Source organism: Herpailurus yagouaroundi, unplaced genomic scaffold (assembly GCF_014898765.1).
Source record: "Herpailurus yagouaroundi ecotype Mexico unplaced genomic scaffold, PumYag 163, whole genome shotgun sequence".
NCBI classification, from domain to species: Eukaryota; Metazoa; Chordata; class Mammalia; order Carnivora; family Felidae; genus Herpailurus; species Herpailurus yagouaroundi.
In genome coordinates this window covers 32333630-32351150 of record NW_024412404.1, presented here as the reverse complement: position 1 = coordinate 32351150, position 17521 = coordinate 32333630, and the positions used below count along the sequence as shown (strand labels likewise).

Below are 17521 nucleotides of genomic sequence, written 5' to 3'. Positions count from 1 at the left end.
AACTGACCTCCATTTGCCTTTTCAGAATCTGCTCATATAACATGTAGCAGAAATATTTACAATTACCATGGATTCACGCTCCCACTTTCCCTACTCTTTTACAGACAAGTGGGACCATCTGACTCATTCTAATGGGGACAAGTAGAAATTTTACTTCCTCATTGCCTAGACTTGGGCTCAGTGAAGACTAATTAGTATTTCTGAGTTAGGATTAGTCTATATAATCCAGCCCATTAAACATATTGCCTAACTAAAGTAGTCTTCTTTTTTTTATGTTTATTTATTTATCTTGAGAGAGAGAGAAAGAGAGAGCACATGAGCAGGGAAGGGGCAGAGACAGAGAGAGGGAGAGACAGAATCCCAAGTAGGCTCTGCACTGTCAGCACAGAGCCTGACACGGGGCTCGATCCCACGAACCATGGGACTATGAACTGAGCTGAAATCAAGAGTCAGATGCTTAACTGACTGAGCCCCCCAGGCACCTCTGTAAAGTAGTTTTCTAATGGATGTAGGATATGAATCTGTTTTCAGAATCGTAAACAGGATCATGTAGGGTCTTGTACAAAACCTATGATGTGATGAGTGGCTCAAGAAATGACTATTCCTGTGATAACATAGTAAAATAAGTCATTTATTGAGTACTTGCTATAGGCTTGGTGCTGTATTAAGTACCTTAATATAACATTCCTATGAGGTATGTATTTACACCCCACTTTGTGAATGAGGAAACTCAAGTGCCAAGCCCACAGCCACAAAGCTGGTAAGTGGGGATTCAAACTCTGAATGACTCTGAACTCTCTACCCTTAAATCACCTTATATCAAAGTCTCTCAGTATAGTAGCTATCACTTATTAAGAATCTATCCTGTGACAGTAAGTGTGTTATACCTAACACAGGCTGTTTTCACAACAACCTTTTGTGGCTGACATTATCTTCTTGACTTTTACAGATATATGCTGAATGAAATTCAATAGCTTTAGGAGCAACTCATCTAAGCAGAGGAAATTAACGTTAAAGAGAAAAACTAAGTGTACTTTAAGGAAATATTTGATGTCCTAGCAATCCAGGAAAGACTCAATATTTTATTTTCCTCTTGCTTCCTCTACCCCTTCTCAATAAAAGAAGGTCCCAAAGAACATTGCTCAGTTCATATGTGGAATCTCCAAATAATAAAAAATAACAACTAACTGATCCTATCAATAAAGCCATTTAACAGTTATCAATTCTAATCTCTAGTAGAATTAGAATACAGATTCCCAAGGAGAGAGAAAATTGGATAAAGAGATAAGACAATGATATCCAGGGGCACCTGGGTGGCTCAGTCGGTTAAGCGGTTAAGCATCCGACTTCGGCTCAGGTCATGATCTCACAGTCTGTGAGTTTGAGCCCCGCGTCAGGCTCTGTGCTGACAGCTCAGAGCCTGGAGCTGCTTCGGATTCTGTGTCCCCCTCTCTCTCTGCCCCTTCCCTGCTCATGCTCTGTCTCTCTCTGTCTCAAAAATAAATAAAAACATTAAAAAAAAAAAAAAAGACAGTGATATCCAATATTTTTCTATAAAACAGTCTTAGTAAATTACATAATTTGCATAATCAAATTCACAAAACCAGTATGTTGATTAGGAAAATAAAAGAAAAATAAGCTATATATTTAAAAAGTAAATCATTCCTTACTATAAATATTAGGATACTTAAATAAGAATTGTATTAACTACTAGGGCCAAGTTTGCTTATTTGTATGTTTTGTTCTATAGAATATCTTAAAGGATAGTGGGAGCAAATGCCAAATTTGATGCACTATATATTTCATTTACACATAGCAAGCAATGTAAGTAACCAATTTGTACAATGAGATCAATGAATGGCCTCTCAATAATGGAGCTTTGTTAACTTAGCTTTGAATATCTCTAATAAGTTAATATGCAAAGGAAGGTTTTTGTTTTTTCCACTGATAACTGTCAAAGACAGCCGTTATCTAAGACTTAGCAATAGTAGGATTTAGGGAGCAGTGTGGTTGAAAGAGAGAATCAGAAGGGGAGAATGGCCCAGTAAGATGAGGCTGGAAAAGCAGGCAGAACCATCTCATGAAGGCTTCAGGCTATGGAGTAGAGATGATGTGCTGGAAGGAGAAAGGGAAAAATCACTGAGGACTTCTAAGCGGGGAGTGACATGATCATATCTGTATCGCAGAAAAATCACTCTGTCGGCAGTGTAGGCAAGAGGCTGAAGGGCTCTTCAGAAGCTAAACCAGGCCTATCAGAGGGAATCTGAAGTCTGAACCAGGACAACAGGAACAGGGAAAGAAGAGGCACGGAGGGCTGGGCCAAAACAATGGCAAAACGTAACAGCTATTTCAGTTCCAAATGTGAAGCATAATGAGAATCACAGAACTCTTCCATAAATTACAAAATAAAGAAGGAATGTAAAATGCTCTACTTCAAATTTCAGGAGAACGGGCATACTTTGACAACTCACCAAAAACTTGAAAATTCTAGACTGGGTTTTATAAGACTATGATTCATGAGTGACCGGAAAAGGAATCAATGCTCGCTGCTAGGCAAAAGCATGTTTCTCATGTCAAGATAATGGATATTTTACTAATTGACAGGGTTATCATTATGCGACTGTTGTGTAGCCATTGTTATGCACAACTAATATAAGGACAGAACTGTGGGAAATACAGGCACACCTTTTGTTATGCTTTACTTTATCCTTTTTCACAGATACTGCATTTTTACAAATTGAAGGTTTGTGGCAACTGCATCAAGGAAGTCTATCAGCACCATTTTTCCAATAACATTTGCTTACTTTGTGTCTCTGTGCCACATTTTGATAAGTCTTCCAATATTTCAAACTTTTTCATTATTATTATGGTGATCTGTAATCAGTGATCCTTGGTATAATTGTTTTGATCTATTGTAATTGTTTTGGGGCACCACAAACCATGGCCATATAAGATGGGAAATTTAATTGGTAAATGTGTGTGTTCTGATTGTTTCATGGATTGGCCTTTCTCCCATCTCCCTCCCTCTCTTTGGGCCTCCTTGTCTCCTGAGAAACAACAATATTGAAATTAGGCCAACTAATAACCCTACAATGGCTTCTAAGTGCTCAAGTGAAGGCAAAACTTACATATCTCACTTTAAATCAAAAGCCAGAAGTGATTCTGCTTAGTGAAGAAGGTATTTTGATGCATGAAATAAGCTGAAAATTAGGCCTGTTGCACCAAACAGCCAGGTTGAAAATGCAAAGGAAAAGTTCTTGAAGGAAATTAAAAGTGCTACTCCCATGAACACATGAATGATAAGAAAGCAAAACAGCTTTGTGGTTGATATGAAAAAAGGTCTAGTGATCTGGACGGAAGATCAGAGCAGCCACAACATTCCCTTCAACTAAAGCCCCATTCAGAGCAAGCCCCTAACTCTCTACAATTCCATGAAGACTGAGAGAGGTGAGGAAGCTGCAGGAGAAAAGGTGGAAGCTAGCAGAGGTTGGTTCATGAGGTTTAAAGAAAGAAGCTGTCTCCATAACATAAAAGTGCAACGTAAAACAGCAAGTGCTGATGTAGAAGCTGCAGAAGTTATCCAGAAGATCTAGCTAAGATAATTCATGAAGGTGGCTGCACTGAACAACAGATTTTTCAGTGTAGACGTAACAGCCTCCTATTGGAAGAAGATTCATCTAAAACTTTCACAGAAAGGAGAAGTTAATGCCTGGTTTCAAAAGACAGGCTGACTCTCTTCTAGGAGCTAATGCAGCTGGTGATTCTAACTTGAAGCCAATGCTCATTGACCATTCTGGAAATTCTAGGGCCCTTAAGAATTATGCTAAGTCTACTCTCCCGGTGCTCTATAAATGGAATAACAAAGCCTGGGTGACAGCACATCTGTTTACAATATGGTTTACTGAGTATTTTAAGCCCACTGCTGAGACCTACTATTCAGAAAAAAAAAAGATGCATTTCAAAATATTACTGCTCATTGACAAGGCACCTGGTCACTCAGGAACTCTGATGAAGATGTATAAGGCATCGAATATTGTTTCCACGCCTACTAACACAACATTCTACAGCTCATATATCAAGGAGTCATTTTGATTTCTAAGTCATATTTAAAAAATACATTTCATGAAGCTATAGCTGCCATAGACAGGATTACCTCTGATAGGCCTGGGCAAAGTCAACCGAAAACCTTCTGGAAAGGATTTACCATTCCAGATGACATTAAGAACATTTGTGACTAATGGGAAGAGGTCAAAATATCAGTATTCACAGGAGTTTGGAAGAAGTTGACTCCAACCCTCATGGGAGGACTTTGAGGGGCCCAGGACTTCACTGGAGGGAGATGTGGTGGAAAGAGCAAGAGAACTGGAATCAGAAGTGGAGCCCAAAGGTGGGACCGAACGGCTGCGATCTCACGATAAAACTTGAACAGGTGAGGAGTTGCTTCTTTTTTTTTTTTTTTAAATTTTTTTTTTTAACATTTATTTATTTTTGAGACAGAGAGAGACAGAGCATGAACGGGGAAGGGGCAGAGAGAGAGGGAGACACAGAATCAGAAACAGGCTCCAGGCTCTGAGCCATCAGCCCAGAGCCCGACGCGGGGCTCGAACTCATGGACCGCGAGATCGTGACCTGGCTGAAGTCGGACGCTTAACCGACTGAGCCACCCAGGCGCCCCGAGGAGTTGCTTCTTATGCATGAGTAAAGAAAGTGGTTTCTTGAGATGGAATCAACTCCTGGTGAAGATTGCTGAAATGTCAAGAAACGATTTAGATTATTACGAAAACTTAGTTGATAAAGCAGCAGCAGGGTTTGAGACAAATGACTCTCATTTTGAAAGAAATCCTACTGTGGGTAAATGCTATCGACCAGCATCAGAGGCCGCAGAGAAATCATTTGTGAAAGGAAAGCCAATCGATGCAGCAAACTTCACTGTTGTCGTAAGAAACTGCCACAGACACCCCAACCTCAAGGCAAGACTGGGGTGCTTGGGTGGCTCAGTTGGTTGAGTGTCTGACTCTTGATTCTGGCTCATGGGATTGAGCCCCATGTTGGGCTCCACACTGAGTATGGGATTCTCACTCTTCCTCTGCCCTTCTCCCCATCCTTTAAAGAAAATAAGTAAAAAGAATTTGCTTAAAAAAAAAAAAAAAACAAGGCAAGACCCTCCACCACAAAAAAGATTACAACTCACTGAAAGCTCCAATGATGGTTAGCATTTTTTAGCAATAAAGTATTTTTAATTAAGGTATGTGTATTGATTTTTAGATATTATGCTTTTATACACTTAATAAGCTACAGTATAGTGTCAACATAATTTTATAGGTACCGGGAAACCAAAAAATTCATTTGACTCACTTTATTGTAATATTTGCTTTATCACAGTACCCTAGAACTCAACCTACAGTATCTCTGAGGCATGTATGATTAAGCTGACAAAGAAGAGAAGGAGTCAACAGCCAAAGAGATATGAAATCCAAGAAAAGGTAATGTGTTAAAAACTAAGGGAGGATAAAGTTTCAAGAAAAAAGTGATCAACGATGTTAAATGATGGAGTGGTTAGGTCTGAAATGAGCCTACTAGAATGAGCAAGTGTGAAATCTAGGGGACACTGGAGACAACAAATTCAGGGAAGGCAGTGGCAGAAACTATATGAAATGGACTGGTGAATGAATGGGAAATTTGGGATGTAGGCAATGAGCAGGGATTGCTCTGTCCAGAAGCTTCATAGCAGGGGAGAAAGGCCAGTGGCTGGAAAGGTACAAAGGTTTGAGGGAAGATACACCGAGCATGTTTCATGGCTGCCAAATCCAATGTTTGCTTCTGTTGACCCCATAGCATTACTGCTATTCTTTGTGCAGGAATGGCCAAGGATGGGAGCGGAGACAGGCACTCAACCAAAAGGCAGCCATCTGCAGCCTATGTGGCTACACATTAGGTTACCTGACATAAAGGGCATCAATGCTTCCTAGCATTTCATCAGAAGGTCTTTCCAGATTTCAGATAAAGGAATATGGAAAAGAGAGCCCAGCCAAGAGTAAGAGAACAGCAGAGGCACAGAAAGTAGCCAGTCTCTCTTCCACTTTGCTTTCTGGTTCTGATATGCATGCATGTATCATTGCAATAAACCCCCTTTTTCTTTTCTTTTTTAAAAAATTTTTAATGTTTATTTTTGAGAGAGAGAGACAGAGCATGAGTGGGGGAGAGGCAGAGAGAAAGGGAGACACTGAATCCGAAGCAGGCTCCAGGCTCCAAACTGGAGCCCAATGTGGCACTCAAATCCATGAACTGCGAGATCATGACCTGAACCGAAGTTGGATGCTTAACTGACTGAGTCACCCAGGCGTCCCCCACCTTTTTCAAAAAGGAGGCATATTTGTTCTTACTTTCTGCTCCTTCTAATCAAAAAACCTTAAATGACATGAAAAAGAAATCCTTGGTCTCGTAAGTCTCTCGTTTGTAAGACAGCTGTGTTCTTGATACCTTATACTTAGATGACATGGGATAAATTGTGGACCGTTTTACAGGTTGACAGTACACTACAGATTAACAACAGCCAACTCTCAAAACAGCCGCTGCCCCACACTCTTGTCCAAGATATAAGAGAACTCTTACACGAAACCAATACTTTCATGAGAAGAAACAGGGCAGCATATTGTGTCGTGTAAACTAAAAATCAGAGAAACAACTCAACAAGCTATTGGGTATTAACTGACATCAAACATCAGACTAAATTAAAGGTTAGAGATCATTACTTTTTGAGTCATCTAAGAATTGGATCTACCACAATTACATCTGGTTTCGTGAGGAGTTTCGGAAATGCGATCTGTGAGTCCTACAGAAGGAGAACATTAAGGATGAAGTCCTGGAATGTGGCCAGCCTGCAAACAGTGGGCTGGATGTGTTGAAGAACACAGAGTAGCAGGATACCCAACCAGCTGTTACAGATTGAAGATAAGCACAAATGGGGGGGGGGCGGGGGGCCCCGGGTACCAGCAAGAATTCATTGAGGAAAAAACTCAAAATATTTAAACCTGGTATAGCAAATAATAGACTTGACTCTCTAGGCAGAGGCAACTGTGAGCTCCACGAACAGCAGAAAAATTTTTACGCAGTAATTATATAACTAACCAAAGATTACATTTCACAAGTACCTAACATTGACCTCAGTGGTCTCTATAATCACAAGCAATTTCAAAAAATGGAAATAGAAAATACTTAGACAAATAGACAAAACTGCTCTGCTCCTGTTAACATAAAATACTGTCAACTTTATTTTAAATTTTATTTTAATACAAATTCCTATTTTCAACTTTTACTGAGGAACAAACTACCCCTGAGTTAAATTTCTGATTTCTTCACCATATTTCTCATCAGATACTAATAAAAAGGACATTCATAGTTTTCCATAATAGCTTTTGTGCTGAATACCAAGTTCCACCATATTCAAGATTGTGATAAAATTTACCTTGCTCATCCTCTAATCCCCAAAAGCTGCTGTACAATATAAAACATTTTTGTTCACATTCTAAACCAATCATTGATAAAATAATCCTTGCTGGCTCTGTTTCACCATGAAACATTTTCAAGCCATAGCATCTCACCACTATGTTAGACTGAATTAAAATTGAATTTCTCTATCTACAAAACTCATTATTCATTCATAACATGGTTCAACCTACTAGTTTTGTGAACAAGCTGGAAATGCTTGCATTTTAAACTGTATCAAGTGAAAATTAATGTTACATTCTAGCTATTTGGATGGGTCAACTGGCTGAAATTTTACTCACAGAAGAGACCAACACTGCAAATGTACAGCTAGATGAACTTGACACAGAGCTCCGCGAATACGTAAGCTCTGGATGCAGAGCTGTCGCAGGGGTCCAGTCAACAGGATGTGCTAGATTACATTCAGTATCGTCTGACATGTACATGATGTATTTTAGAAAATGCTCCATACAATAAACAACATCTGGACATTCTAAAATGTGCAATAACACTTCGTTAGTTGGAAAACACACTTATGTAGAATACCTATCATCAATAATGCCAAATAAAGAACCAAGGGAATTCAACCTGTGTCTCCAACTTTCTGGTCTCAGAATCCCTTTACCCTCTTAAAAATTATTGCATGTATTAATTCCTTTTAAGAGAACAATAAACCCGTGTGTGGAAAATATTATTTTCCCAAACAAACAAACCTCTTAGTGAGAACAGTGCCATTGTTTTGCATTTTGCAAATCTATTTTTTAACATCTGATTTCACAGAAGACAGCTGGATTCTTCTACCTGCTTCTGTGTTCAATTTGTTGCGATACCAAGTGTCATGTATCCTCTAGAAAACTAGGCTCTACACTCCGATGCTACACTTAGTATCATCATAGAAGTAGTTTCCACCTCATGTATCTCTATAAGGAGGAGGAGGAGGACACTCTGAGGATTGCAACAATAGGCATTCAAACTAAGAATGAATTTAAGGAATCTTGGGAGGACAAGAAGATATTCTCTAGATCTGCACTGCTTAATATGCCCATTTGCTGGAGCATATACTACATTTGCTAGAGGGAGCTACTGAGTACTTGAAATGTGCTAGTCCAAACAGATATCTATGAAGTATAAAATACACAATTTTCAAAGACTTAGTACGAAAGAGAGGCAAAGTCTCTCAGGAAGTGTCTATATTGGTTAAATACCGAAGTGTAAGTTTCTGGATATGTTGGGCTAAATAAAATATATTATTAAAAGTAACTTTTCCTCTTTATTTTTACTCTTTTTAATGTAGCTATTAGAAAGTTTTTAATTACATGTGTGGTTCACATTATATTTCTATTCGACAGAGCTGATCCAGACAGATGAAAACATACTTTCCTAAACTAGACTCAATACAACATACAACCTTAGGAAAAAGAAAAGAACTATTATTCTGATTCAGAATATCCCTGCATCACTTTTGGATGAAGGGCTTTGCTGGAAAAGTGGTAAATATAAATGCAGTATAAAACAGACTATAGAAAAAGAACGAAAGATTATCTAAATGGATAAAAACTGAGTTTCTTGCATTGGTGATTTCTGATATGCATGTAGGGATAATAGCAATCTATACTTTGGGCCATGCCTCACTGAAATTTATTTTTCAAATCCAAAGATAAATATTTCAGCAACAGTTTAAGTGCTCCTAAGGTAATGCATGTATCATTCAGTATTAAGGAGTCCGGGGACTACCTATCATGCATAGAAAAACTACTTTACAAAAGATTAAGTGACTTTCTATGATACTGAGTAAAGGTCACTGTATCAAAAGGCAGGTGAACATATGTACATTTATATGTTTTAAGTTAATGGGGCGCCTGGGTGGCTCAGTCGATTAAGGGTCTGACCCTTGATTTTGGTTCAGGCCATGATCTCATGGTTTGTGAGTTCGAGCCCCATGTCAGGCTCTGTGCTGACAGCTCAGAGCCTGGAGCCTGCTTCGGATTCTGTGTTTCCCTCTCTCTCTGCCCCTCCCCTGTTCTTTCCCTCTCTCAAAAATAAACATTAAAGTTTTTTATATGTTTAAGTTAAAATAAAAAGCATTTAAGATTCTCTGCTTTATCAATTTTTTTTTTTTTTAATAGAAACTGACCTAAACCACCAGTTAGGGACACATCAGATGAGAGGCCTCAATTGTATTTAGTCTACAAAGGAGACTATTTTAAGCCCTGTTACTGGATAAAGACATTTTGTTTTTCTTTTTTTGTTTTTCGTGTTTTTTTTTTTCACAGTTCCCTATTAGGATGCTGCGTTATAAAATCAAAAGTGCTGGGGCGCCTGGGTGGCTCAGTCGGTTAAGCGGCCGACTTTGGCTCAGGTCACGATCTCACACTCCGTGAGTTCAAGCCCCGCGTCGGTCTCTGTGCTGACCGCTCAGAGCCTGGAGCCTGTTCCGATTCTGTGTCTCCCTCTCTCTCTGACCCTCCCCCGTTCATGCTCTGTCTCTCTCTGTTTCAAAAATAAATAAACATAAAAAAAAAAATTTAAAAAGTGCTAACTTTGCTCTGTAGCCTTCTATTAAGATGTGAAAAGTTAGCTACTTGCAAGGTGTGAACTTCCCTCCCAAACTAAGTAGCACCAGTCCAAGTGGAATTGCTTTTCTTTTTTTTTTTTTTTTTTTTTATTTTTTTTTTTTTCAACGTTTATTTATTTTTGGGACAGAGAGAGACAGAGCATGAACGGGGGAGGGGCAGAGAGAGAGGGAGACACAGAATCGGAAGCAGGCTCCAGGCTCTGAGCCATCAGCCCAGAGCCCGACGCGGGGCTCGAACTCACGGACCGCGAGGTCGTGACCTGGCTGAAGTCGGACGCTTAACCGACTGCGCCACCCAGGTGCCCCAGGAATTGCTTTTCTTAAGTGACATAAACCAATTCTTTCGAAGGAGACTAGGAATAAGGATGTGGATTCTGAAACAAAATCTTGACACCAGAAAAGTCACAATGCAATTAATCAATCTTATAAATAACTGAAAAGTAATCCGACTTAATATAAAAGAAAGGTTAGTCCTGAAGCTCAGAAAATTCAGTATTCACTTATCAGGAAAGCAAGGTGGCATGGGAAATTTTATTCACATATCTTACAACATAGGAATAGAAAAAAATTTTTCATCAACAGATTATCTTTATACAGTAAAATACTACTTCTAAAATGTCTGATTTGATGCAATCGCAATTCCTCAACCAATTTGCTATTCTTTAATAAAAACATGTGGGTCAAAAGCAAGGTAATTTGAAAGAGAGCTCTTTTTAATGACTAGGCTCAGACTTCAGACAGACTTTTCAATTCAGTTGAATTAGTAAAATTTCAATAATTTCTAATTTTTAAATTTTTAAAAAATGTTTTATTTATTTTTGAGAGAGAGAGACAGAGTACGAGCAGGGGAGAGGCAGAGAGAGCAAGAGACAGAATCCACAAAGCAGGCTCCAGGCTCCCAGCTGTCAGCACAGAGCCCTACATGGGGCTCCGACCCATGAACCACAGGATCATGAGACCTGAGCCGAAGTCGGACACTTAACTGACGGAGCCACCCAGGCACCCCAATAATTTCTATTTTTAAGAGGCATATTCATTTACTACAATCATTCCCCCAAAGATGTTTTTTGATTGCGTACCAAAATGTCACTAAGTTACAAATATCAACTTAGGAACAACTTGTTATTCATATAAGGCGTAGCAGTCTAACATTTTTGCAAGGCAAGACCACAGAAAAAGTAGGGAAATCAAAGCTTCCCAGAGCCTTCTCAGCTCCACCTACTTCCTCACTTGTCTTCTGTTGATCCTTCTCTACTCTCTCTTCCTCAACTCAAACCCAAAATAAGTTAATTTCCAAACACTATGCCAAAACAAGCTGCTGCTCTGGCAACACTAGCTGTATCCCTTTGTGAAGCTATTTCTTTTCCTCTCCAAAAAGAAATTCACGTGAACCCAGGCATACACCAGCCCTGAAGAGTTCAGAGGACGCGTGAGGTCCTTTAATTCAGTGTGTGTGAGTGTCTGTGTGTGTATGTGTGTGTGTGGTGTCTACGCACAGAAGGAAAGGAGAAAGAAGACAGGGTGGGACGGGGCTGGAGGCTTGATACACAAAGTTGTGAAGGAAAGTACCAAAGCCACAGGATGGACTTAGAAAGGGCTGGCTGGCTTACAAACAGCTTTCCAGCGACAGATGTTGGTTTGCAAATAATAATAATAATATCATCCAACATTTATTCAGCTCACTTTGTCAAGCCTCTTTCCTAAATGCTTTTTGTGTATTAATTTAGTCTTCTCATTTCCCCTGTGAAGAAGATTCAGAATCATATAAGGCACTTTTGGAGGTTCCCTGGTTCACAACGCACAACGACCACTTTTCTCCAATTGTTAAATATAGTCAAATTACTCACGTCCTAACATTCTGAATTAGTTATGAATGAGAGAACAAGCAGGCAACTACATAATGGCTGTGCAGTTAAAAAAATTGACAAACAGACTTTACAACCCACTCAAAATTAGAGACACCCTGGATATGTGTTTATATAGCTATAGCCCTTCCTTTTTACATCGCAAGACTCTCAGATTATTTTTCTCTAATTAGACTGCTTTATTTTACATAGAAGTTAATGATCATTCACACCATCACGAAAACTGACACTATCAGATATCCCTGAACACATCTTTCTCTTCCATAATAGTTCTATCTCCAGTAACAAAGTTTTGAACAAACTTGTCACTGGACCATAACCTCTTTTCAAAAATAACAAATACTGCTGTAGGTGCAGGTTTTTTGAACCACACTGCCCCTCACCAGCAATATAGTATGTGGAAAGAGCAGACCATAGAGTTTTTGAGTCAGAAACATCTCAATTTTAAAACCAACTCTGCTCCTAACCGGCCATTTTACCCTCCAGCAAGGAACAGGTAACCTCTCTGACTCTCAGATTCCTTTTCTGTGAAATAAGATTATCTTCCTCACCATCACAGTGGTTGTGGTGACTGTTTTTGGTTGCAATCTGACTAAACAAGAGACACAGGGAAAATGCTTAGTGTAGAGTAGGTACTCAAATACTAGCTATTATTTATGATTTATATGTATTAAGCATACACATATATGATGTATTTTTGTAATATCTGTTGTTTATTCAATTGCTTAAAATACCTTCGGCACCACAGCCTTCACTCTTTCCTGTCTCACCTCTTGTTTAGAACAAGATGGACAAAGGGCACAAGATTCTCCATATGTTAGATTGTTCCGAACACTAGATGGGACAGAGTTTATGTGAGTTTATACACATCATTTGGAATGATGTTGGCTGGATTACCTTTTTACGTAAACATGTTTCTCTGAGAGAACCTGTCTGGAAACTGCAGAATCCTTTTATGTATCAATCTTCCTTCTTTTTCATTCTTTTTTTTTTTTTTCAATGTTTATTTATTTTTGGGACAGAGAGAGACAGAGCATGAACGGGGGAGGGGCAGAGAGAGAGGGAGACACAGAATGTGAAACAGGCTCCAGGCTCTGAGCCATCAGCCCAGAGCCCGAGCCCGATGCAGGGCTCGAACTCACGGACCGCGAGATCGTGACCTGGCTGAAGTCGGACGCTTAACTGACTGCGCCACCCAGGCGCCCCATCATTCTGTTCTCTAATAAGGTTCCACATCACGCGGGTTCCTCCATCCCTTACCCTTATCACATGGCCACCACCTGAGTGGATGCACCTGTCATCTTGGGCACCGACTACAAAGCTCCTTCCTTTATACTCTTCCTCCTCCTGTCCATGCTATTGCTAATCACCACCATGGATTTCATTATGCCATTCATTCTCTATTTAAGCAACTCCAGTGGCTTCCCACTAACCATGGACAAAAAAAAAAAAAAAAAAAGTCCATAATTCTGTGCCTAGTGATCTGGCTCCAGCCCCCATGCAATCTTACTTACCTCCCACAAGTTCCCAGCACACTTCCATTGGACTCGCTGTATGGCTCCCTAATGCTTCTCTGTAAGCCTTGTTCATGTTGTTTTCCCCACTGGAGTACTTTTCCCACTTTCTTTTGCCCATCCAAATCCTATCATCCTTCAATGGCCAGCCAGCTTAAATAATTACCTTTACTTCCAGGCCTTTCTTCACAGTTCTGCACACACTGATTTCCTTACTCTGGTCTCCTATGGGGCAAATTGTTTCTATGGCTCACTGTGACTTCTACACATTGCTTTGCTTTGTTATGTTTCTATGTGTTAGCCCTGCCTACCCCGAGGCAGGAATGTTTTTAAACCTTGTTTTTATGTTTTCTTAGCATCTAGCCCAAAGCTAAACATAATAGGTGTTTAATAACTGGTAGTTACATTTTGGCTAGTGGTTCCACTAAGCCCATTTATACACACCTCATACAATGTGTACAAACTTCTCATTCCTGCTACTGATTTCCTATCAAATCTTCTCCACAAACTTTGTGCTTTCCCTCAAAACCTTCCCTCACCTTCCACCTACTTGACAAGTCTCCTGGCCCTCACTGTGGGCAAACTTCTCTTTGAAATCCTAAACTGATTTCCCCATTTCCCTTCACCTTCTTGACCTGATTAAAGCTAACTCTTGCTAGAACCCATTCCACTCCTTGCCACCCTATCCTGTGGAGAACCTCCTCCCTTTTCCTGTTCATCTGATTTAAATGTTGAAGTAGACAAGCTCATCCTCACCACCACTCATTTCTGCTCTTCCTTTGACCACTTTCTTCTCCCCCATTCACCATATTTTTCTAACTTCCGTTAGCAACTATAGTAGCAACTAATTTGCAATATTCTCCTCCACTCTAATCCATCAGTCTCAGTAGATTCAGTGTTCACACCACCAGCCTTTCGTATCCACGCACTATTTCCAATTCCTTGGGCTCCTCACCTCTGCAGATCTGCACGACCTCGCCACACAAACCACGCACCTTGATGGTTCTCTCAGGGCTCTATCCTGAGCCTCTCGAGCATCCTAGAGCCACTTTAACCACCTTTTCTCTCAGTTCTCCCACCACCCCTGGTTTCTGCTGTGCCCCATTCATTTAATCCATACCTTTCACCAGTCCATTTCAAATACTGCTCTACCAACTAAGTAGACTTGAAGCAATGTAGTTAAAACACAGATTCCATGGAGCCCTTAATTCAGTACATAAAGCATCAATTTTTCAATCTCAGCTACATGTGAGAAGTAAAAAGAAGCCTGAGATCGATTTCACTGGCTTGCATTTGAAACCGGGCAATGATGGCTCTAACAGCTCCCCAGGCGATTCTACGGTGCAACAAACGTTGAAAACCCGTGCTGTGGAGGGAGACCTGGGAATTAGGATTTTGACGTGCTACCAGGGTAACTCTGGTCAGTCAGGTTTGAGACCACTGTGTTAGGCACTTCCTGGCTAGAATGGGCTTCCTTCACACTTCAGGGGTCTTAGGATCAATCACTTTAGGGCTCTCTTTCCAGCACCCTGAAGCCCACTCCTGCACATTTCTTTAAACTTCCAGGATATAGTCCCAACTCTTCAGGCTTCATTAGGGTCATCATAATCTGACCTTCTACTTATTCTAGGGAGCTGTCACTCTGAATTATTTCCAAACTCTCACAAAAACGTGATAGAATGATTTTTGGGAAAAGCCAACAATGGAGGGTTACATTAATTGAATCATGAACTCAGTCTACACAGACAGAACTGATCACCTGGGGCAAAAAAGAATCACGAAAGTAGCCCAGAGAAAAAAAGTTACTGATGGCAATCAGGTTCCTAAGCAAACTTCCAGAAGCTCCATCTAATCCACAATGGAGGCTGAAAAAGAACCAAACAGGCCACAAACTGTCTTTCCCTGCCCCTCCACACCAAGGCCTTCCCCACTTGCTGGTGAACTGAGACATCATCCCAGCTCTCTTGCCCTCTGGAGAACCAAACACATATTTTCTTCAATTTTCTTTAATTTCTGTAATTCAAGGTTAAAAAAAAAAAAAAAAGCTTACTGAACTCTATTCTTCTGTTTGACTAGTGGTAAAAGTCCATAATCCTTTATTCACACTTCCGAAACCCCATAAGCTATTAAAACGGAAAGGCTTTTGTAACTCATATGGTGATGAAACATGTACCTGACCTGAACTCTTTGACAATCCAACCTGATCTGAACTGATCTGACGCTATTTATACTTAAGTCTGACTTCACCTCACTTAGTGGGAACAAACATACATTACACTGCAGAACTACTGACATGTTGATTATAGGGAACTGGCCAGGACCCCACTTGTGGATATTATACATGACCTATATACCAAATTACCTTCCTAAAAATCTGAAAATTTCTGAATTCCAAGGGTTTCAGGAAACAGTCTGTAGTCCTAGGTCCGTACTATCAATTTCTCCAAGTTTTTATTACAAGCCTTCAATTTTTCAGCCACACTGAGATAAATATGTTTTGGGGAGGACACTCACTTGAGGACCCACATTCATGTAACTGTTTCTCATAAGCATATGCATTCATTGTTTTAAACAACCGATTTAGAAATGAACTTTTAAAACACTGCCTTTTTGCAAGTTCAGAAAGTCCTGGATAAGTCCAGGGTACCAACACAGGAACCCCAATGGGTCTGCAAGCAGTTGGATGACAAATTCCTTCAAAGCATTTCCCAAAGTGATTCCTAACCGCAACTCCAATTTACCACTCAACTGTAGCTATATTTTACCATATGTGTTCTTTTATTACTGTCCACACTTAGCCACAATGATTTAATGAAGAGAGCCTGTTCTAACAATTTCCAGTTATCACAGTCCTTAGACATTTTTGAAAAACCTACAGAATCAAAACATTATTCCTAACGCTTTAAAGAGTGAGCTATTTTAGTAACTTCTTAGTCATTTAAGAGGGAGGTTTTAAGAAATGAATTGCAAGTAGGAATAAAGAAAATGTATCATGTTCTTTAAACTTTTACTATTTTGTCAAGCACAGATGCATGACAAGTCATGGTCTTTAAATGTACCAAAGCAAACTTTCAGAAAGTACATGTTATGTCAAATAAAAATCCCAGAAGTTAAAGATTAATTTGTGTGTGTGTGCTCCAAAGTACCAGAGTCATAACCATCAGTAAAAACAGGGAAGGGGGGGGGGGGGGTGTCCCATTACATCATCTGGCAATATGTAGTTTGAAGCCGCTGAGCGCTCTCCAAATAATCCTTAAGAAAATCCAGCTGGGAAATCATCCCTGTCAAGCTTAGATAACTTGAGTTTAAATAAAAGGTTAAAAGAGCCTCCCCACCTTACGTCACATGTCTGTACCATATGAAAACTAAAACCATCACCGAGGCATCTACCTCCCACTACCCTGACAGCCACGGAAAGGTCACAATTAAGTGGAAACTCGCCGCCCAGGCTGTGCATTCCGAAGGGGGGGAAGGGAAAGAAAAGCGAAGCCAGGGGGGAAATCTCGGCGCCCCTAAGGCAGGCAGGCAGGCAGGCACCTCCGTGGAAAACCCACTCCTCCCTGCCTGACACCTTATCCTCATCTAACAGATGATAACGTCGCCTCCGAGATGCTGGCCATTTCCTTAGACAAAGTGGGCCCCTCAAAGCAGACAATAACCGCGAACAGCCAGCGGACGCGGCCACCCCAACATTTCCCGAGGGTGAAAGGTGCAGCTTTAGAGGTGTTCGCGGCTGTCCACCAGGCACACTCTACTGCAGTCCGGGGAAGGGTGGCCCGGGCGCATCTCCGCGGGGGGCCCCGAGGGTCTCCGAGCGCCCCCCGCCCTCCCTCCAGACGCCCGCCGTCGGGGCGCCCGGCTGCCCCCGCCCGTCACCTACCGCAGTCGCGCCAGCGCCCGCCGACACGATGGGCGGCAGCTTCTCGCGCTCCGGCTCCTTCCCTTTCCTCTCGTCCGGAGCGGCCGCCGCCACCTCCGGCGGCGCGGCAGGCGAGGGCACCCGACCCGCCTCACTCATGTCGGGCCGGGCGGCGGGAGCGCGAAGCGGCGGCGGCGGCGGCGGCCGGACTGCTGCTGGGGCT

At 41.0% G+C, this 17521-nt stretch overlaps 1 protein-coding gene across 2 annotated transcripts in view; it reads right to left on the bottom strand.

Moving 5' to 3' along the window:
• The window catches only part of HECTD2 (HECT domain E3 ubiquitin protein ligase 2), a 77332-nt gene extending 59832 nt beyond the window's left edge, over nucleotides 1-17500 (bottom strand). The window contains exon 1 of one of the 2 annotated variants that reach the window (XM_040485848.1): nucleotides 17320-17500. In XM_040485848.1, coding sequence (XP_040341782.1) covers nucleotides 17320-17457 — 138 coding nt within the window. In that variant the 5' untranslated portion in view covers nucleotides 17458-17500. Of the gene's footprint in view, nucleotides 1-7787; nucleotides 8083-17319 lie in introns of those variants that run through there. The other variant, XM_040485847.1, reaches the window with a different exon arrangement.
• Nucleotides 17501-17521: the final 21 nt, after the last annotated feature.